The sequence below is a fragment of the Harmonia axyridis genome, chromosome 4 (assembly GCF_914767665.1).
Source record: "Harmonia axyridis chromosome 4, icHarAxyr1.1, whole genome shotgun sequence".
NCBI lineage: Eukaryota > Metazoa > Arthropoda > Insecta > Coleoptera > Coccinellidae > Harmonia > Harmonia axyridis.
The window spans coordinates 41,940,713-41,964,319 of record NC_059504.1 but is presented as its reverse complement, the minus strand read 5'-3'; the positions used below and the strand labels follow the sequence as shown (position 1 = coordinate 41,964,319).

Below are 23,607 nucleotides of genomic sequence, written 5' to 3'. Positions count from 1 at the left end.
CCCCCTGTATCATGAATCGCGATTTTGATTTTTAAAGTGGATACATCAATCTTACATCTTGAAAAATCCCAAAAATGAAAATTTTCCATCCAAAAACCTCGAAGTTCTTCTTGTTTCAGCGGAGCTCTATTTTCGATTTTTTTTTCGAATTTTCCCGCTCAGAGAGAATTTTTCAACCAAAACTGAAAAATGTTACATCAAAATAACTTGAAATTTTCTAAGGAATCTATTTCTGCAATAAAAAAAATGGTGTTCTAATTCGAAAAACGGAAGTTGACGTCATTTCCGGAAAAACCGGAGGTGCGCATGCCTTGAAAATATTTTAGATTTCATCAGCATCGTGAAATACTTATAAGTGCTGAATTTCATGAAAATACGTTCAGTAGTTTCCCGTATAAATATGGGTGAGGTTCCTCGTGAAAGACCCTGTATAGCATGGAAGGTGGTTTCTACATAGGAAAATTATATGGAGAGCTTTTCGGGAAATATTGGATGCAAGAACAATATACAGGTTCTCTCTTGTTAATTCGTGGTTTAGAATACAATTTTATCTAACTTATAATCTGGCCATTTCATGTTTTAGATTGAAGTTGAATATCGTCTAATATCATTCAGCAACTCAATTAACTACAAAGTTTCATACCATTGAGTTTCGTATTTTGATGAACAAAAAAGTTAGAAATCTGTGGGTACGTTGTGATGGGACCTAAATACTACATATATACAGGGTGGATTTTTGGAAATTATCCTTGGCATAGATATAAGAAAAATCAAATGACAAGTATAGATGTATAGAAAGAAAGCAATAATGGCAACTTTAGGCACCCAACCCGACCAAACCTGTATGCTCTAGACACCCCAAAACAAGAAATTTTAATGGCAACCCCCTACTTCTAATATATCATTCAAAAGCCTGCAGTGATAAAAGACAAAACTGAGGGAAATGTTGTAAATTTTGGTTATTCGATTGGTTAATTTATCCCTCGATTTATCCAGTGCTTGCTGAGATCCCTGGAATCGTGTTGTCAGGGGTCTTTGCTGACTTGGGAGTGCCGTAATACCATAAAGCAACTGGCCAGAGGAAATAAGGTGACTCTAGTATGGGTTCCAGGGCACTGTGGGGTTAAAGGAAATGAAAGAGCGGATGAACTTGCAAAAAGTGCATCAAGGTTAAGACCTGCTGGACCAGAACCTTTCTGTGGGATAGGAAAAGACCAATATAAAGCTGCGGTCCAGCTATGGGAGTTGAACAGTAGGACAATCCACTGGACTAACACTCCTAGACTTGTTCAGGCAAAGCAATTCGTGAAGATTTCACCTACCTACGCCAAAAAGCTCCTGAAGCTGTCGCGAGCCGAGCTTCGGGTGATGGTGGGACTGCTGACGGGCACTGTCGGTACAAACATCATTTTTACCGTATGAAAAAGTCAGCAGACGAGATTTGCAGGCTCTGTGGATCGGAAGCAGAAACAGCCTAACACTTGATATGCAAGTGTCCGGAGCTGGCTGGCCTAAGAACCATTCACATGGGTAAGCCGATCCTGGATACCAGAGAGATAACAACGGCCAAGGCCCCTAAGGATGTTGTCAATTTTATTAACATCGTTGACCTCCCTGGGTTTCTATGAATGAGTAGGGTAGTGAACAAAAGATCTGCATGGTCGCAGTTTCCGGAAGGCTTACCGAACCAAAACGACCCCAGTTCAAATAATAATAATAATATCCAGTGCTTCAGTCATTGAAAGATTCGATTTGAAGTGCAAGCTTTGGACGCTTGTATCTGGTGGAAGATTTGCCATAGTCGAGGGATTCGGCAGATACCTGCTGCGAAATTACTGACATTTGAACATGTGAGAAAAGTGGTTATTAACAGACTGAATTATTGTCTAGATCAAAATTGTAAGTACTCATTTTGAGCAATTTTTAGAGAAGTTACTATTGTTATACATTCACATGAAATAAATAATTTATTGAAATAAGCTTGAATACTTCCATTTTTTCTAGCTTTGACAATTTTAATTGTGATGTAGGGGGTTGCCATTATAATTTTTTGTTTTGGAGTAGCTAGAGAGCGGATGAGTGCCTAAAGGAACCAATTCCCCCATGTTAATAGAAAGTTTTTAAAACCCACCCTGTTTATTTTCAATATTTGTTAACTTTAACATAAAGATATATGACACTAGGCAATTCACAGGAATGAATAGAAAAGGTAATGAAAACAGTGAAGTTTTCGATTCATGAAAATATTTACCTATGGTGAAGAAGAGTATGGCAGAATGAACAGCAATTGGCGTATACTCCATACGAGCAGTGTCTATTTGTTTTTCTGTTATCTCAGCGACTGCTTGTTTAGCAGTTATTTCATTCGACAGCACTTTTGAGGAACTCAGAATTTGGATCGCTGTTTCATCTTCTAGTATATTACCCTCTGACGAACTTAGAACTTGCAAAATTTTATCTTCAATTTCTTTCAGCTGTCTGAAATACAAGATGAATATATTATTAGTTTCATTCTGCAACGAAATACAATTTCTTCGAGTGAAACTTTATTATAAGTATTGGAATTCAAATTTCAATTGCAAACTAATTTTTGTTGTTGTACGGTATAGTAGCATTGAAAGATTGCATTGATTAAAAAAAGTTGAATTATGAAGTAGAATCCTAATTGCATATAAATCGAAAACTAACCGTTTATTTTCTGCTCCTTGAATAATCAGAGTATTCTTTTCTGCTTCTAGATCTGGCCTTTCTTTGGCTACAGTTATGCCCAACAGTTGATCTTCCAAGCCTACTTTGGTGATCATGAAATTAACCAATGTCACCTTGACAGCCACCTCTGGCATATAATGAGGATTCCTCAGTTTCGTAGTTATATATAGCCTGAAAGATATGAAAAATGAAATTTTCCATTTCGTCCAAAACTTCAGCTCATCACCTAAAATCTGCACTATATTCAACAACTGAATCTCCCAATTTCAAACACCAAGCTCCGCCTTGTTTGAAAATCTGTTGCGATAATACCGGCTCCAAAATAGGGTCCAATTCTTCGCCAATATTTTCTAATAGAACCTTGAATTTGGAAAATGTCAGTTATTGAGCATTCATAATAATAAAGTTATATTTGTGGAAAATCCTATTTATTAATCCCAGAAAATAATCACAATGAGGGAAATGATGAGTACTATTATCAACTCAAACTTCTGTTACAAAATGGTGGGTACTCACCGGCTGTCCAAACTGAATAGCATTTTCCAGAATCCTGACATAATCTGGTTGATTGAGGCGGATGATTGCTAAATTATTCGCCTTTTCCATATTTTTTATCCATTTGTTGGCTTGCCCTTGAGGGTCAATCATTAGTGCATAACGTCTAGCGTTTCTGAAATGAAATCGTTTTGCTTATTTTGTCGCTCTTTTAGCTACTAAAGAGATTGAAGACTACTTAAGAGACAACCCTAGACGAAAAATCCGGACATTTACATTCTGAAGGATTTTTTTTTTCGAGGTATATAACTTTAAGTTGGCATTACTGTTCAAGATGACGACCGATTTAACAGCTGTCAAGTGATTTATTCTCAATTTGGTTTGGCAATTCATCATGAATAGACTCACGCCTGAACAACGCTTGCTAAGAGTGCAATTTTATTTCGAAAATAATGGTTCTGTACGGAATACGTATCGCGCACTAAGACCATTTTATTTTGTTTAGCGATGAAGCGCACTTCTGGTTGAATGGCTACGTCAACAAACCAAACTGCCGCATTTGGAGTGAAGCTAATCCTCAAGTGTATGTCAAAACACCTTTACATCCAGAAAAACTGACTGTTTGGTGCGCTTTATGGGCTGGTGGAATCATTGGTCCGTACTCCTTCAAAAACGATGATGGCCAGAAAGTTACAGTCAATGGTGATCGGTATAGAGCCATGATTACTAACTTTTTCATTCCTGAATTGAACAACCATGATGTCCAGGAGCTGTGGTTCCAACAAGACGGCCCAACATGTCACACAGCTCGTGCCACAATCGATTTATTGAAAGACACGTTTGGTGACCGCCTAATTTCACGTTTTGGACCTGTGAATTGGCCTCCAAGACCTTGTGATTTAACACCACTAGACTACTTTCTGTGGGGCTTTGTGAAGTCATTGGTCTATGCGGATAAGCCACAAACCCTTGACCATTTGGAAGACAACATTCGCCGTGTTATTGCCATTATACGGCCACAAATGTTGGAAAAAGTCAGCCGTGGCGGTCTTATGCCAGAAATCATATTTAAAATGTAATGCCACAAGATTATTTTGCGGATAAATAAAATTCATGTCAATCGAATAATCGATCGTTGTTTTATTGCAATTTAAAGTTCGATAGCTCAAAAAAAACACCCTTCACTTATTTTTTTTATTTTGTAGGTGCTGAGTGCTTCAACTTGGGAGCAAGCAAACAATAACAATAAAACCATTTATTTATAACAATGAAAACTCTACAATAGGAGAACTAAGTAGGTAACAGAAAGTAGAGCAGCATTTTTCTAAAAAATAAATACAAAAGAAGAGACTTTTATTAACTCTCCCTTATCTGTTCCTTAACTTTCAAACCAATAATAATATAGTCCTCTTACAACTACGATGAGTTTCAAACGCCTAATCATGCCTTCAATAAGGTGCTGAATTAGTTTGAAAGTTCAGGGACCAATAGCACCAAACTAGTTGACAAGTTTTCATATTGCACTTTCCATTCTTCAAAAGAATTATGTTGTACTAAAATCAATTCTGAGCCTAAATTGGCTTTAAAAAAAAACCACAGACTTACTTTATTATGATACCATTGTCTATACTGAAGTTGTCACTGGGTAGTCCAAAAATGTTCCACTGTCTTATCAATACAGCTTCGCCCAAAACTGCTGTTAGTTGAAAATCTTTGCTGACCACAATACCTTGACTACTCAATTCTGTTACCCAACCCGTTATCTGTTCTGTTCTGAATTGCAACGTGAATGGTCCCAAATAAGCCACCACGCCAGCTGCCACCAAAATATCACCTAAAAAATTAATGTTGAAATAATGGGTATTATCTGAGGTTTGGTTTTCAAATTGGAAACACTACTTATTGTGACAATGAATTTGAAAGTTATACTATCTCACCAGGACTAGACTTACAGGAAGTCGTGTGGAGCAATTCGAAATTTGGTTTTACAAGATGGCGCAACATTAAATAACTCTCCTTCAATTACTTTATTTGTACGTGATCTAGCGGGATATGAAACTATTGGCAATGTGGATCTATCGGCAATGTGGATGCATAGGTAATGTGGATCTAAGATCTAAGGGCAATGTGGATTCATAGGAATTGTGGATCTAAGATCTAAGGGCAATGTGGATCTACCGGCAATGTGGATATACTGGCAATGTGGATCAATGGGCTCTATAATTCTACCTATAAGGTATTTATATGGGTGTACTAGTAGACACTAAGATATTGAGCTATATCTCAGATCAGACAATTACATAATATTTTCACCATGCTGGTATTTTCAGATATCTATATTTCCTACATTTTATTGGAAATTTGTTTTATACCCCCTTTAATCATTGGAATTACCTATATATGAATGATTTCAGACAAAAAACTAAATAAAGCTCCGATCTATCAAATTATATTACATTAAAATAGTTGAAGTTGAGTCATGTTTGAACCGAAGATCACCTGTCAACACGTAGTACTTTTCTCCCAAGGTTTTTGCTGTTAGAGACCATCTTGTTTTCTCTCCACCAAGTCCACCAATCAGTTCTTCTGCTCTCTGCAATTTCAACTGACACAAGTTGACATCGTCGGTCAACTTCTGTAACTTTTCACTTTCTAGTCTCAGAGATTCTTCTAACTTGGCAACGCGATCCCTCGCTTCGCGCAGCATCTGCCTCTTGATTTCTAAAGAAGCCATGGCTTCGTTGTATTGACCTTCGGCTTCAGCCAACGCTAGCTTCTTCGGCGCGACAACCTTTGCAACAACATCGTATTTGGACATTGCAATCACCCATTTACATAAACCTGTAATCAAATCACAACAAATTGAAAGCGAAAAAGATACAAATTGCAATTCTCATTTCCTACAAGTATAGGAACATCAGTATTATAGAGCAAACAATAATTTGTTATTTCAATCATTCATCCGTTATAACTTGTTCCGAATCAGTTCAAGCTTACTCTACAAAAATTTATCTTCCACTTTTATTTCCAAAAGTGAGCAAATGAAATCATATTTTTCATCAAGGTAATATAGGATGCTTTCTCGAGGTATATAACTTTAAGTTGGCATTACTGTTCAAGATGGCGACTGATTCAACAGCTGTCAAGTGAATTGTTCTCAGTTTGGTTTGGCACTTCATCATGAATAGACTCACGCCTGAACAACTCTTGCAAATAGTGCAATTTTATTTCGAAAATAATGGTTCTGTGCGGAATACGTATCGCGCACTACGTCCATTTTATTTTGTTTAGCGATTAAGCGCACTTCTCGTTTTATCGCTACGTCAACAAACAAAACTGCCGCATTTGGAGTGAAGCTAAAAGTCAAGTTTATGTCGAAACACCGTTACATCCAGCAAAACTGACTGTTTGGTGCGCTTTATGGGCTGGTGGAATAATTGGTCCGTACTTCTTCAAAAACGATGATGGCCAAAACGTTACAGTCAATGGTGATCGGTATAGAGCCATGATTACTAACTTTTTCATTCCTGAATTGAACAACCATGATGTCTAGGAGCTGTGGTTCCAACAAGACGGCGCAACATGTCACACAGCTCATGCCATAATCGATTTATTGAAAGACACGTTTGGTGACCGCCTAATTTCACGTATTAGACCTGTGAATTGGCCTCCAAGATCTTGTGGTTTAACACCGCTAGACTACTTTCTGTGGCGCTATGTAAAGTCATTGGTCTATGCGGATAAGCCACAAACCCTTGACCATTTGGAAGACAACATTCGCCTTGTTATTGCCGATATACGGCCACAAATGTTGGAAAAAGTCATCGAAAATTAGACGTCCAGATTGGACTACATCCGAGCCATCCGTGGCGGTCATATGCCAGAAATCATATTTGAAATGTAATGCCACAAGATTATCTTGCGGATAAATAAAATTCATGTCAATCGAATAATCCATTGTTGTTTTATTGCAATTTAAAGTTCTATAGCTCTGAAAAAAACACCCTTTATAAACAAACCTTCTGCTGCTGTGGATGCAGTTTTCACTTTATCGGGATCGAAATTTTCATCGTTGAGAATAGTTTTGTGTAACTTTTCCATAATCCTGGGAGGAATATTATCCTTGTCGAAATTCATCAGACTGTCGAGAAACTTGATATCACCAAGAATTCTTTTCGATGGTCCCCAGTAATCATCCATCATTCCTAATCCACTTGGAAGGGGAACTTTTTCCGGCTTGACGTCCTAAAAAATATTGTGCCTTCTTGATTTTATAAAACCAAGTTGCGAGCTTAAAATTTGTATTATCTGTTCACAACATCTATAACGGCTTTTACGTTTTCGAATAATAACCATATTCGAGTAAAAAAAAAACACACACTCTATGGCCAAATAGTATCTTAATGGAGCATAAAGAAATAAGAAGGGAAAAAATTGACAAATCCTCTTTTATACGGAACGGAAACTGATGTGAAGAGTTCCTGTTGATGTCTATATATAAAAATCAGGACTTCCTAACACTTCTAGCTTTTTGACTATTTTTTTGACTATTGATCAGTATTTCGAAGTAGAGAAGGGCACAACAGTTATATTTCATTTTTTTATTTATTATCGAACTTCCACTTGATAATATCAATACAAGAGCAATAGTAAACGTGGTCACAGTTAAATAACAATCTTAAATAATTTATTTACTATATTTTAAGACTGATAATAAGATATTTTAAAATGATTGCTTACTTTTATGATGCAAATAGCTTCCATCACTAATTTGATTCCTTTGGGCGGATTCTTCATAGTCTTCACCACACTTATGTCAGCAGGAGTTAAAGTGTTCAAGGCAGCTAAAGCAGAATTGAGTATAGGCATTGCCTCGGCCAAGTTTGCATCGCACTCATCCTTGATGGCTTGGGCTGCTTTAGCCTGTTCATTTGCGATAGCTTCTTCTGCCAGAACAACCTTTTCAACCTCGCCAGCCTCGGCCGTTTCTGCTTCTACTTTTTTAACAGTGACTTGTACTGCTGCCGCAGCAACAACTAACTCCGGCTGAAGTGCTTCTAACGCTAGTTGCATTACAGCTACTTCAGCCCCAGCTGCATCCAACTTCTCAAGACCTACCTCATATCTACTTTTGAGCATTAATATTTCTCTGAAAATTTCCGTCAATTTAATTGCTGCATAGAATTTCTTAGGAAATTGATAGATAGATAGATAAGTCCAAATTTCAGTACAATAACGTTGGCGTCGGATAATGGCAAAATTTGAAAAACAAATTTTTGTAGATTTTTAAGGATAGCGTTTGCTTTGTACTCAATTAAGTATCTTGAAAATGATACATTCTTTGAAAAAAATTCAAGGAACCTTTTTGTTCAGTCGTGAACTACGGTCGTATTTCTTCTCGAACGACCCCGGTAGAATCTGATTTCGTATCGGCTGTCAGCGGAGAATCAGAACAGATTTGAATATCGATCGTACATGCTAAATAGAAAAGTTTCAAAGGAGACAAAATTAATTAATCTTCTGTTAACTCATCGTAATTACTTTTAGTTTATTTTCATCTATCTTATTCATCGTCATCTACTAGTGTTAGTGAACTAAATAATATTGAACAACTATTCGTGAAGTGCCCTGAATTTATCATCAGCCAGGTGAAGCCATAGGTACTTAAGGGAGGTAAATTCCCCTGAATTCCCTTCCTTGGAACCTCCTTTTAGGAACCAGATTAGCGGTGATTCGCCTAGGTTTCTTCTGCAGCCCGTTGGGGTAAGTTGCATTTCACAATTTTTCGGTTGTTCAATATTAGTAGAAAAATTCATCTGAAATTGACCGCAAACCCCCTTTTTGCGGACAATTAGTAAAGCTCTGTTGATTTAGGAAATGAAACAATTGTGTCGAAAAAAAGACAGTGGTTTAGATTTCATTGTTTTTTTTTTCTGTCCATTACTAACTTTGAATACTCACTCTCTCTTACGACCTAAAAATGTTTTGAAGGTACTGATCATTTCCAAGTAGGATGTAGGAGTGACATAATTATGACGTCTCAATCTTTCATAGAACTCATCAGATAGGGTCTGGGTAGACGTATGGAAGAGCTGGCACATATCTATACAAACTTTTCTTTCTCTATCAGTCAACTCAATTTCACCCAAAAACTGAGTTGCTACTGCTAACAAAGCGTCTTCGGGCCAAGACTAAAAAAGTGTTGTTGATAAAAAATTACTTTTAATTATGATAAAAAACTCACTTGAAACCAATCGATCGTACAGCAATTAACCAGGGCTGGAAACTTCCGCAACCTCACCCTGAAGCTTTCTCCAATAGGGCTCATGGTAAGAACGGTATGTAACTGTTCTCTCACAATAGTGACGAAGAAGTTGAATAGGGCAACTGGGCTTCCGTCAGTTTGTACTGACTTATCCCTCTGCCTGTCCAATTGTCTCATCTTCTCGCATATTTCGATCTTTTCTTCAGGAGTGTATAAATTGGGCACCTCTCCAGTGTTCAACAAATTGCTTATGTCTTCTAGGAAATTCTCTTCCTTGATTTGGGTGTCATTGAAGAGGAAAACTCCGTGCAGATCGCTAGCGCTGACTTTTCTCAAAATACCTGATATAAAATGAGGGAATAATACTCTTCACTCTTTATAATGAATAAAAATCATGATCGGCATCAATAATTCAATGTTTTATGTATTGAGGCAAATGAACTGACAACTTCATTTACCTTTTAAATCCTCTCGCCATTCATTCGTTCCATATAATCTAGTAATTTCAACTTGAAATAGATCATATTCGGAAATATGTGCCGACAGTCTCGTTAACGATTGACGACCAGAACCGCCTACACCAACACACATACCATGACTTCTGGGTTGCTTCAAAATTCGGCATATTTTGGAAAGATGTTCTATAGCGAATCTGAAATTAAATGAAATTCAGTACCCATGCATTCTCAAAAAAAAAGATGTATTACCGGAAGAGTACCAAATTCATCGGCTTCTTCGACATGTTGTTGAATTCGTTCAAGAAACCAAGTACAATATCTGTGAGAGCTTCTAAATCCAGAACTTCTACATAAAACCTTTGATCTGCTTTTGGGTCCGAGAAATCGCAATATAGAAGATTCCTCAATTCTATTTCACCGATCTTTGAGAAAATATAATTATGTTAATATTATCAGAGATAAACAATGAAGTTCGTGCGGTTTTGGTAAAAAAAAATTCAAGACAAGAGAAAACTTTTTTGATTGTGATTCTTTGAAGTAAAGTACTAGTAGTATTATTATATTAGTAAGTTAACCTGCAGATCTTCCTAGGTTCGATAATACACGTATCTGGTTGCTCCACTGAGTCAGTAGATCAATTGAAATGATAGATACACAGAGATAAATAACCAGTTTCTCCGCAAGTTAACAACTAATCAAAATGAGATCCATTAAGATAATTCACTTTCTCTTCGAGTCATTTTCATTAAGCAATTGTCGCCAAATTTGAGGCATTCAATGAATTAGGAATCCATACAAAAATAATGGAAAAGTCATATGAAAAGTGATGATTTTGGTTAACAACAAATTGTTTCTGAGAATTTTCCAATCAACCAAAAGACCTTTTTTCATATTGCTTATCATTCATTTCCCCTTTTAATATGACCTACGTTTAAGAAGTCTAAAATATTGGTGTGTTCACTGATTAGATTTCGTTTAAGATAATTCTGGTGACTTGGCTCGGCATGGATCTCTTTTCTCTTTTCTTCCTTGAGGTGGCGCTATACGAAAAATTAACCAATCAACGGCATCATTACAAAATTTCCTTTTATTCTATTAAAAGTAGTTTTATTGTTGATTTAACCTCAAAACGACATATACAGAATTTCGACTTGAACGCCGCTATAAGAAGTAATGCGGAAATGAAGTGAAAAGGGACCAATACTATTATAATCCAAAAAGGCTGGTCCCTTCAAAAGTCGTCACTTTAATCTTAAGGTTTTTCAAGAGAAAGTGAGCACACCAGTGTTTTAGACATCCTACCTACGATATATAACTTACGCTAGTGGTTTGAGGCGTTTTCAATCTAATGAACATGGTATTCATAGTTTCCTCAAGATATTTTATGCAAATTTCATGCAAAGCAGTGAATATCCACGCTCTGTCATTATCATCGACTAATCTGTCATAATATACCCTCAGCACTTCATGCACCCACAACCTTTTCATTGCTACAAGATCTTCGATCGCTTCTGGGACAGATAATAGAACCCCCTGTGAACATTACCAATATACATGTTTTCATTCAAAATATAACTTGAGAATTCAATAAACTATAATATGTTTTATTTGATACTTTTGAATAACTATCTAATCGAACAATTACCTGAATTACTCTAGAAAAATCTCTCAAATTGAAGAGGTAATGAGATTTGGCAGGTGTTGGTAAGAGATTTTCTCTCGCCATTTTGTACATTTCAAGAGTAGCCATCACTATTTGTTCTATGCAAGGATCGAAATCTTTTGAAAAGCCTCTGTAAGAAAAATGATCACACAATATTCTAACTCAAAAGAAATAAGATCTTCACGGGGAAATGAAAGAATGTTTCACCTTGTGTCCAAATGCCACAGCATGATTTTACTAAATATATTTATAAGTATAGCATCTCCAAATTCATCGATACATAAGTGGTTGAAATGTCGAGTGAATCTGGGAGTAACAGTGTTACCACCACCACCTGGAGGTCCCATAGCACACATAAACTAAAACACGTCGAATTAATATCACAGAATTAATGGTTATCTTTCTGGAGGCATTTTCCATTATGGAGTTCAACTTGAGTTATTTTCCAAAAATAATGTTATGAATAGAGCTCACCTGTATATCTATGAGCTTCATTGGTATGATTTCTTTTCGATTGTACCACATATGATGATCAAACCACTGCCTCAATAACTCAATGGGTGGTTGTGCTCCATAAACTTCTTTGAGTGGCATGTTTACGTCATCGACAAATATGACACATTTCTTTTGTACCGGAGGGCCGAAAACACCTATTATTTATAGTTACTAGTTATTACAAGAAATATGCAAGCAAAATCAAATTTACCCTTTCGCCTCTTATCAAGTTTTGCCATGATAATATCTTGAGTCTGATTGGCCGTGGTCTGAGCGGAGAAATTCAAAAATAATGGTTGATAAACGAAAGTATCATTCTTCTTAAGTAAAAACTCGATTATATAGACCGATTTTCCGGTTCCTGTTGGTCCAACAACCATAACAGCTTTTTGATGCTGAACCAGTAGCCCCATTAGGGCAATGTAGCGTACCGTCTCTATAGTTGGAACTATAATTTGATTCACAGGAATATCTCTTGGAATAGGTGGCGCTGTAACCAATTCATCTGACCACAGTTTCCATTTGCCCTTACCCTAGAATTGTACACTCAGGATCAAGGTAGATCATAGTAAGAAGCTGAAGCGCATACGAAATTCATGATTATATCAAAAATAAAAAACTAACTGCACGATTGAAGATCCACAACATGTTCATACAGAGTTATGGTATATCCAAAGTCACTTGAACTAGTCCATGAAAACGCTTGGCCAGATGTCCCTTTGATGTGGATACTGCGATCTGCTAAATACTGTGGTTTATTTGAAAACCAAGGAATTCCTGGAAACTTGGACAACCCCTGTATAATTGAAATATTCTGGCTTCCACCAAGTGACTTTAGATATACTGTACCAGTTATACGTAATTGAGAACAAACAATGAAGAATGGGATCATCACTCCATTGTAGTGAAGTGCCTTCTTCATGATGAAAAACTTTTTATCAGTAACTTAGCTATAAAGGCAGACCAAAATAAGACTACAGTGGTGCTATATCTTCCCAGTGCTTTTGTATGGTGTAGAAATATGGACATTTAAATAAACGTCCTACTGGAAATTAGAGGTGTTTGAAATATGGTTGTACCGTCATATTCTGAAGATTTCATGGATAGACCACCTCACCAATGAAGAAGTTCTCAGACTATTCAACAAGAAGAAAGAGATCTTATACCAGATGTAAAATCAGAAACTTGAAAACCTTGGTCATATTATGAGAAATGCAAAGAGGTATCGTCTTCTCAAATCATACTCCAGGAAAAATTTCAGGAAGAAAGAAGCATTGAACGACGAAAAGTTTCATGGTTGAAGAATTTGCGAGTTTGGTTCGACTCAAAAACCACAGAGCTATTTCGGGCGCCAATTGATAAGGTTCGTGTCACCATCATTTTAGCCAACATCCAAATTAGATAGGCACCAAGAGAAGATGAAGAAGATAATCAATCAACACGGAATTTCATTGTCAGTTTCTAAAGATGGAAACAATGCCCTCGCATCCATACTCTCGAAGTCTTAGCTCATCTGCATCTCCAAAAGCCATAGTTTCAGAAAAGTTTTTGTACGAGCTAAGCAACTCTGCCATCAGAAACTACGTTTCTGGCGTTTTCACTAACGAAAAAAGAATCGCAGTTTCTGCCTGACCAGTGTTTTCATTTGTCCTTACCCTGGAATTGTAACATTAGGATCAAGCTCGTAATTAATTTCCTAAAGCATATATGCTATCAATACGAAATTTCATCATGAATTTCTAAAGTTAGCAGCATTGACCTTGGAAATCTTAGCTGATTCCGTTATTTGATTCCAGAGGTTTAGTCTCAGAAAAGGTTTTTGTAGGAGCTAAGCAACACTGTAATCAGCAACTACTTTAGGCTACCACTTCTGAAAAACAAAGAGAGAATTTTTCATCTCTAGTTTTAATGCCTAGGGAGACTTTCTTTATTATATTAGATTCTTATGAAGACAGATAAACATCTGTTTTTCAATAAAGATGGTAAAATTAACTTTGAATATAAACACAAACTCTGAAACATAGATCGAATAGAATAATTAGACAGTAAATCCATCCAAGAAAAAGGAAGAGATGCTTATACCAAGCAAGTAAATTAACACATAAACAAAACACTTCTATGTTAATCATTATTATTTATTATTTTTTTTTGCTGAGATGAATTTATCGTCTTTAGTTATTTTATTCGATATATATTTTATTGTTCGTGTTGATATTTAGGGTATATAGACCGCCCTCTTCTGACTTGAACATTTTCTTGAATGGGCTGGAAAATAAGGGGATTTCAGGTGATTCAACCATGTGTGACATATTTATTGGGGACGTTAATATAAATATTTTAGAGGAAACTGATATAAATGTTATCAAATATTTAAATATAATGACACAAAATGGATATATATCTTGCATAAATCAGGCAACTCGTGTAACGCACAATACGTCGACATGCTTGGATCACTTATTTCTAAGAATGAAACAGATTGACTTGTTCAGGGATGATATTTTGCCTATAGTATTCAAAACATACTTGACTGACCATTATCCAATAGGGTTGTCGTTGCAAAATGTAACGAGGCCCAATGTTGTATCTGATCAACAACAGCATAAAGTGGAAGTAAATTACACAGAGTTAGATAAGGAACTGTCGAGAGAATCTTGGAGGGATGTTTTGTCAGATATGAATGTCGAAAATTCATATAATTGTTTCAAGAATAAAATATTATCTCTATTGGCGAAACATACGAAGACCATTAAATTGAGTAGTAAACATAGAAAACGTAAGCCGTGGGTAACACAAGAAATTGTTGAATCTATAATTGAAAGGGATAATATGAAAAAAATTTTAATTAAAAGTCATAATATTGAAAATGAAACGAAATATAAAAAATTAAGAAATAATTTAAACAAACTTATAAAGTTGGCAAAAATTCATTATTATAAATTTAAATTAGAGGAATCTAGGAATGACTGTAAAAAAACATGGAAGTTAATAAATGAAATAACAAACACCCAAAAAAGAGCTCCACAAAAAAAGTTTATATTGGAGAATGATGGTACAGTGGTGATGGATGAGGTTGAGATAAGTAATGTTTTCAATTATTTCTTCATAAATGTTGGCTCAAATATTCAGAAAAATATAATAACAGAAGAATCATGCTATAATCAAGACACTAAATCTAACTCCAATACTCTATTTTTATTCCCAATTAAATATTATGAACTAATAATGCATATAAAATCTTTGAAAAATAATTCGACATCAGGGCAGGATAGAATATCGGTAAATTTAATTAAAAAAATCCATGTGCATATAATGAGGCCACTTGTTCACTTGATAAATTTGTCCTTTACATCTTTCAAGTTGCCCTCAGATTGGAAAATATCTGTTGTAACTCCTGTTTATAAATCTGCCAATCGCTATGAAACTACCAACTATAGACCCATATCTGTTATAAACAATTTCGCTAAAATATTCGAGAAATGCTTGAAATCTAGAATAATTAGTTTTTTGGACAAAAATAAGATCTTGTATGATGGGCAATACGGATTTCGGGAAAAAAGAAGTACTGAAGATGCAGTTTTCAATTTCATAAATGACGTCAATAATAATTTACAAGGTAAAAAAAAAAGTTTGGCAGTATTTTTAGACCTCTCGAAAGCCTTTGATACGGTGTCACACGAAATTTTATTCAGTAGACTGGAGAGAGTGGGCATTAGAGGCGGTCCCTTGGTTCTATTGAAGGATTATTTATCTGATAGAACCCAATATGTGAAAATAAATGAAAAAATTAGTAATCCTAAATTTATTAAATGCGGAGTGCCGCAGGGTACTGTTTTGGGGCCATTGCTCTTTTTAGTATATATCAACGATGTGGGGGGTATACTGAAGGACTGTAGTGTTGTCTCGTATGCTGATGACACTGTGTTGTTGTTTGCGGGTGACTCGTGGCCGCAAGTCTATGACAAGGCTGAACGGGGTCTCAAAGGGGTTTATTGTTGGCTGAGCAATAGCTTGTTGAGCCTCAATTATGAAAAAACTTTTTTCATGACTTTTAGTGCCACGTCAGCAGATCAGCCGATTATAAATGAAATCAGAGTCCATAATAAAAACTGTTCAGATAAAAATATATGTAGTTGCATCAGGATAAAAAAAGTTGACAAAATAAAGTATCTTGGGGTTATGTTGGATAATCACCTAAAATGGGAGGAACATGTTGCTTTCTTAAATAAAAAAATTAGAAATATATTCTATAAATTCTATCAACTCCGTGAAGTTTTAAACTATAAGTTGCTGAAGACATTGTACCATGCACTGATTGAGTCGAATTTGACATATTGCATTATAGTATGGGGATGTGCCTATAACAGCACCTTGAAAAAGCTATCAATAACCCAGAACGCATCTTTGAAAATATTGTTTAGAAGACCATATAGATTATCTTCAGATGTTTTGTATAGTGACCTCAATGTGCTGAATATCAGAAATCTCTATGTCCACTCAGCTATAACATATTTTAATAAAATTAGTTATCCGGTTGATACGGCATGTAGAAAATATAATACAAGATCAACAAGGGAAAAAACTTTCAGCGTTCCGTTCAAACCTACAAACGTCACCCAAAGATTCATATCATATTATGGTCCAATTCTCTTCAATAGGCTGCCTGCAGAGCTTAAAAACAGTTATCAAAATCCTAGAAGTTTAAAGATCAAAGTAAAACAATTTTTATTAGCGCACCAGAGCTTTTTTAATGAACTTTTCTAAAAAAAAAAAAAACATTTTATATGGTTTCATTCTGGACTTTTTCTCTGGTCCGTTCCTGCCGCCGGGCTGTTGCCTTCATCTCAAAGCCTATGAATTCATAATGTAAATTTTTTGGGAAGAGATAATTGGCACACAAGATACATTTCTTTATGTAGCTTAGGTCGATTTTTCTTCCGCAATATATGCTCATAAAATTTTGTTTTATTTTAAAATTTATTTTTGTAATTGTTTGTTACCTACTTCTGAATAAACTTTCTTATATTCACAGTTATTTTACAATCTTCATTCTATATTGATGCTGTTTATCATTTTTTATTTATTCATTTCTGATTCAAAGAATGAAGGAATTAATTGAAATGATTAGGCAGTTGTCTTCATTATATCCAGCTTTGTTGTTAGATAAACAAATTATGTTTTTGTTCCTTGATGATCATACTATATGTGCCTTATCATTCTATATTTGTGGTCTCAATTTCGTTTAAAGATATTTTTATTTCGATTCGAAAAAATATTTATTCGAGACACTAATTTTTTTCAACAAAAATTGACTGAATTACTCCTCTGAAAAATTTCTCATTTTTGGCGGAACTCACCTCTTTGATGTATCTGTAATCGAACACTGTCTCTCCAGCAGGTATCAAAAAGATATAGGGCTTGTCAGGTTTAGGAATATCGAAGGGAATGTTCAAGTCTTTCTTTATCGCTTCGGGAAATTCCCTTTCCAGCAACCCTCGGAAAAGAATACTCATCTTCAATCTTCCATTTGTATCAAGAGTTCCACCCATCGACCATATGCAAGAGAAGAAAAATGATCCTTCTATTTGAGCCCTTATATCCAAATCACTGACATTGTCTCGGAAACCGTCCACATAGAAATCGTCCATAAAACAGTCGAATAAATTCATGGTGGATTTCAGTAGATTAGCTTCAGAGGTTGTTGCAATTTCCTGAAAGATAACGTTGGTTCAAGGTTCAACTAGAACGTCAAAGAGGAGTTTTTCGTGATTACCTATCAGATTTTCTGTTTTTTTTTCATTTGGAGTTTCAAATATAAATCAGCAAAATTTTTAGAAATATAAAAATATAGATAAAACTGGAAATTATATGGGAAAATGGACACCCAGTAATAATGAAACTAAAGGGTGTTTTTTTAGAGCTATAGAACTTTAAATTGCAATAAAACAACGATGGATCATTCGATTGACATGAATTTTATTATCTTGTGGCATTACATTTTAATAGTTATTTATAATACAAGTGCAGAAGGCATTGATATTCTTCCACGAGTTCAAAATTCAAAAACGAGCCACGAACTGGCGAGTTTTGGAATGAACGAGTGGTAGAATGAGCCTTCTGTGCGAGTATTATACATTATTTTCTCTAATTCATTGCATTTTCATTGAAATTAATGAAATATTTCCATAAATATATTTTAGTGGTTTTTGCATTGAAAAATGTTGGTTGGCAGAATTGATTTCTTTTAGGCAAATTGATGAATTGACAGATAAAGCCGTGGCGGAAAGTTCGGAGTACCAACATAGAATAATAAAATATAACCATAAAAACTGTGCGTTTCTGATATATTCTCACACGATTTTGTTCTACAAGATGTGGAAGAATGAACGGAATAACCACAGAATTAGAGAAATATGATTTCTGGCATATGACCGCTACGGCTGGCTCAGATGTAGTCCAATCTGGACGCCCAATTTTCGATTACTGTTTCCAACATTTGTGGCCGTATATCGGCAATAACACGGCAAATGTTGTCTTCCAAATGGTCAAGGGTTTGTGGCTTTTCCGCATAGACCAATGACTTTACATAGCCCCACAGAAAGTAGTCTAGCGGTGTTAAATCACAAGATCTTGGAGGCCAATTCACAACAACGGCAATCTCATTTTGGGCCCATTCGACGACTCTATGCCTTACTTGATGATCGTTTGGCTTCAATTCTTGCACGAGTTGGATTTTGTGAGCACGCAAACCAAGATCCTTCCGCAAAATCTTCCATAAATTGAATGGACACAGATCCAATTCCTATGCTCGATATCGGATAGACTCATTCGGGTCTTCCTCAATGCTACGCTCTACAGCAGCAATAGCTTCTTCTGTACGCACCGTACGGCGTCTCTGGGAATGCGAGTTATCAATAAGAGTAAACGTGGTGCGAAAACGTTCCATGGTTAATCGAATTACCTGCTCTGATGGACGATTTTGTCGACGATAAAATGGACGTAGTGCGCGATACGTATTCCGCACAGAACCATTATTTTCGAAATAAAATTGCACTATTTGCAAGCGTTGTTCAGGCGTGAGTCTATTCATGATGAATTGCCAAACCAAACTGAGAATAAATCACTAGACATCTGTTAAATCGATCGCCATCTTGAACAGTTATGCCAACTTAAATATGCCTCGAAAAAAAAACACCCTTTACAAAAATGTTTGTATACCTGTCTCTTATGGTTGTGCTTGTAAAGAACCAAAAGTTGAGAAAAAACAAACTACATTTTGAAGACAATCTAGTCGATTTATTGCCTTGACCCCAAACCCCCCCCCCTCAAGATCTACCGATCTGTATTTCTTGAACGCATCTGGGACATAATGGAAGAAACCCACACAGACTCTAGCGGCACGAGATATAAACCAGGGTAAAAATATTAGTGCACAGTATGGGGGCCTTCATTTCCTTACATTTGGATTTTTTTGAAATTTTGATGAATTATACCTACCCCCCGCCCCTCAACTTACTCAATAAGTCCCGAGCCTAACCAGTAAAAACACATTTCCGTTAAAAATTTTAGCTTATTTGTCAACAAATTCACCTTCAACAAAGGTCTTTGCTCCTTTGCTTTTGAATTAGGCTTCAACCTTGTCAATAATTTTTATTTAGTTTAGTTTTATTAGAGCTAAATATCTTTCCCTAAAGCATTATTTTGAGGTCTGGTAAAAGCCAATAGTCACTAAAGGCCAGATCTGAAAAATAAGCAGATGGCTCAAGCAGTTGGAAGTGCAATCGATTTGTGACAAGGAGTATTGCCTTGGTGAAAGAGAATTTCTGCATTCAATCGATTGATTATGTATTATTCACTGTTGATGGTTTTACCTCTGTCAAGATAGTCAATGAACAATGAACATTCACGTATCAAACTACGGATGGCATGATCTTGACAGCTGATGTTTCAGATTTTGATTGCTTTTGCCGGCTTTCAGAGACTGCTCTCCACTCTGCTGACACTCTGTTTAACTCAGAGGTGTGATAATAAATTATTGCTCAGAATGACGCAAAAATATCCTTTTTTCCGCTTAAACAGATCCAAGCAGCAATCGATATCGAAGATGCTTTGTTGCTTTTGATCAGCGCCAGCGGTGAACAAACGCGGAAACCACTTCGAGCAAAGCTTCGTCATGGACAAATTCTCGAACAAAATAGTGAATACACTGCCTTCTGATGTCTCCAACTCCACGACAATCACACACAAATTCAATTTACGATTGAACAAATACGTTTCGTGGACTTTTTCGATGTGTTCTGGAAACACTGCCGAATTTGGGCGACAAGAATGTTAAGCATTGTCGATGATTCTTCGAACACGTTTAAAGGCAACATACAACAAGTTGTTGTCGATGGATCAAAGTCTGAATAACACTTATTGCTTTGCTTCGCTTCCAAACTATTTTTTCCATCAAAAACAGCGTGTTATCAATACTCGAAACTTGTATCGTTACTTAATCTTCTTTTCATGGTACTAAAAATAAAAAAGTAGGGCACTTGCCATCTGTGAACCAGGCCCAGGACTTATTGAGTAGATTGGTATATGAAACCTCTTGAAATTTCTTCCGATTTTATTGAACATACATAGGCGTACTAATTTGCTTTTGTTTTTTTTTCCAATATTCGAGGCTTTATTGTGAAAAACTGGTTATACATGTATTATTGAAATTATTGTCCATCGCTGGCCACTACTTTCTCCAATCTTTCGGGCAGCCTGCAAAAAACGGGTCATCTTTTGAAGCGATCCACGAATGGATCCAATTTTTACTTCTTCATAAGGCCGGAAGTGATGACCAGCCAGACCGTGTGCCATTGATCGAAACAAGGGAGCAACGACTGAAGAATACGGCGGATGGGGTAGGATTTGCCAACTTTCTCAATATAGAATCTAGAATTGTCATGCTGTAAAATCACTTTTTCATGTCTCTCGTAACATTGCGACTGTTTGTCCTTCAATGCACGGTTCAAACGCTTTTATTGCGTTCGATAACATCGCATGTGATTTCAGTCGGTTTTAACAACTCATGATACACTACGCCGATCTGGTCCCACCAATTACTGACCATGACCTTGGAATCATGAATATTCGGTTTGGCTTTCGACATGGAGGCATGGCTGGGATATCCCCATGATTTTCCGCGTATGGGATTATAGTAATGAACCTATATTTCGTCTCCAGTCATAATGCGATGAAGAAATCCCTTCCGTTTTTAAAGCAGCTTTTCTCAAGGAAACAAAAGACGTTCAGAATCTCCCGTCTTCAACTCGTACGGCACCTAATTTTTTTTTTCTGAATCATTCCCATAACTTTCAGGCGTTTTGAAATGGCTTGTTGCGTCACTCCCAATAATCCTGCCAATTCTTGTTGCGTTTATCGCGATTCTTGGTCAAGTAATGCCTCCAATTCTGCTTCTTCGAAAACCTTCTGTCTCCCACCACCATGCTAGTCTTCGACGTCAAAATCACCGTTCTTGATGCGTTGAAACTACTCTAGATACGTTCTTTCATTAATATCGGCCTCACCATAGGTATTTGAGAGCATTCGATGAGCCTCAACCGCATATTTCTGCATATTTAAGCAGGAAATTAAAACTTCACGTAAATAACGAGAATTTTGATCGTAAGCTGACATGTTTAATCGAGAACAATTTACCGCTACAGCCATCTATTGCAAAACGGTGTAATCAAAGTTTTACACCTAATATAAACCTAGTCCTTGAGAAAACTTACTTTGACGCCACTCTTATAAATAAACCACAACAACGGTCTACAAAATCTGGCGAACAAGTTGAAGATCATGGTTTTGTAGAAATCGGTCGAAATACAGGGTGGCAATGTATTCAGCCATGAAGTAAGTATAGGTTCCCATCCCATACACACTGGCTCGTAATAGATCATTCCACACCTGGAAACCTGTGAAGAATGTTATTTTTAACAGAGTTTTCATTTATTATAATATTTTATTATTATTTACAGTAGCAGGCGAAGCAACCTCCAGGTCCATTGGTTCGAATATCAAGTTCGTAGTGTTGGCCAACTGAATAATTTCACCAGACATCAAACACAGTTTTTTGTTGTCATCGAGAACAGTATTCATATTTTCAATCCATACTGCGTCCACTGGACCGTCAAAAATGAGCCACTTTCTGAAAAAGAAAAAATTGGAGAGAAGCACTGACGCCCGAATGAATGATCACAGCTTGGTACAGGTCAAAAATACTGAATTAATTAAATACTCGAAGTAATGACTGGAAGTAGCTAAAGAGTGTTTTTCTTAGAGCTATAAAACTTTTAATTGCAATAAAACAACGATGGATTATTCGATTGACATGAATTTTATTTATCCGCAAGATAATCTTGTGGCATTACATTTAAATATGATTTCTGGCATATGACCGCCACGGCTGGCTCGGATGTAGTCCAATCTGGACGTCCAATTTTCCATGACTTTTTCCAATATTTGTGGCCGTATATCGTTAATAACACGGCGAATGTTGTCTTCCAAATGGTCAAGGGTCTGTGGCTTATCCGCATAGACCAATAACTACTTTACATAGCCACACAGAAAGTAGTCAAGCGGTGTTAAACCACAAGATCTTGGAGGCCAATTCACAGGTCCAAAACGTGAAATAAGGCGGTCACCAAACGTGTCTTTCAATAATTTGATTGTGGCACGAGCTGTGTGACATGTTGCGCCGTCTTGTTGGAACCACAGCTCCTGGACATCATGGTTGTTCAATTCAGGAATGAAAAAGTTAGTTATCATGGCTCTATACCGATCACCATTGACTGTAACGTTCTGGCCATCATCGTTTTTGAAGAAGTACGGACCAATGATTCCCCCAGCTCATAAAGCACACCAAACAGTCAGTTTTTCTGGATGTAACGGTGTTTCGACATACTCTTGAGGATTAGCTTCACTCCAAATGCGGCAGTTTTGTTTGTTGACGTAGCCATTCAACCAGAAGTGCGCTTCATTCCGCACAGAACCATTATTTTCGAAATAAAAGCGTTGTTCAGGCGTGAGTCTATTCATGATGAATTGTCAAACCAAACTGAGAATAAATCACTTGACAGCTGTTGAATCGTTCGCCATCTTGAACAGTAATGCCAACGTAAATTTATATACCTCGAAAAAAACACCCTATATAAGGCGAAGGGTTAGGATAGTTCGATTCAAACATAATTTGTACCTATCGTCTGTTGTTGACATTGCAAATTCCCTGAAACTGACAGCAAGAACTCCATCAGACCACTCGTGAGATACTGGATCGAACTGTCCATATAGCTGTCCCATCGTAATGGATTTAGGATTCATTATCGTGTAAATGGCTTTATGCTCATCCATGCCTCCCTATAACATTGTTCATGATATAATGATTAAGCTACAACAATATTAAAAGTTTTCTTGCTTTGAAGCCGTGATAGGTGATATTAGAATTCTCGCTACAACTTCAAAGGAATTTTGATCTGAATTTATGG

General features: G+C 36.4%; 1 protein-coding gene across 1 annotated transcript in view; it reads right to left on the bottom strand.

Annotated features, from left to right (window-relative positions):
• Nucleotides 1–23,607, bottom strand: part of LOC123677548 (dynein axonemal heavy chain 7) — a 72,329-nt gene that overhangs the window by 17,605 nt on the left and 31,117 nt on the right. The window contains exons 22-42 of the mRNA XM_045614126.1: nucleotides 23,319–23,479; nucleotides 22,100–22,271; nucleotides 21,856–22,038; nucleotides 17,443–17,796; nucleotides 12,297–12,618; nucleotides 12,065–12,240; nucleotides 11,798–11,949; nucleotides 11,573–11,720; nucleotides 11,248–11,460; nucleotides 10,177–10,349; nucleotides 9,928–10,121; nucleotides 9,449–9,810; nucleotides 9,166–9,395; nucleotides 7,945–8,353; nucleotides 7,224–7,449; nucleotides 5,704–6,045; nucleotides 4,810–5,038; nucleotides 3,226–3,379; nucleotides 2,936–3,069; nucleotides 2,689–2,880; nucleotides 2,252–2,478 (exon numbers count right to left, since the gene is read on the bottom strand). Coding sequence (XP_045470082.1) covers nucleotides 2,252–2,478; nucleotides 2,689–2,880; nucleotides 2,936–3,069; nucleotides 3,226–3,379; nucleotides 4,810–5,038; nucleotides 5,704–6,045; nucleotides 7,224–7,449; nucleotides 7,945–8,353; nucleotides 9,166–9,395; nucleotides 9,449–9,810; nucleotides 9,928–10,121; nucleotides 10,177–10,349; nucleotides 11,248–11,460; nucleotides 11,573–11,720; nucleotides 11,798–11,949; nucleotides 12,065–12,240; nucleotides 12,297–12,618; nucleotides 17,443–17,796; nucleotides 21,856–22,038; nucleotides 22,100–22,271; nucleotides 23,319–23,479 — 4,753 coding nt within the window. The remainder of the gene's footprint in view (nucleotides 1–2,251; nucleotides 2,479–2,688; nucleotides 2,881–2,935; nucleotides 3,070–3,225; nucleotides 3,380–4,809; nucleotides 5,039–5,703; nucleotides 6,046–7,223; nucleotides 7,450–7,944; nucleotides 8,354–9,165; nucleotides 9,396–9,448; nucleotides 9,811–9,927; nucleotides 10,122–10,176; nucleotides 10,350–11,247; nucleotides 11,461–11,572; nucleotides 11,721–11,797; nucleotides 11,950–12,064; nucleotides 12,241–12,296; nucleotides 12,619–17,442; nucleotides 17,797–21,855; nucleotides 22,039–22,099; nucleotides 22,272–23,318; nucleotides 23,480–23,607) is intronic.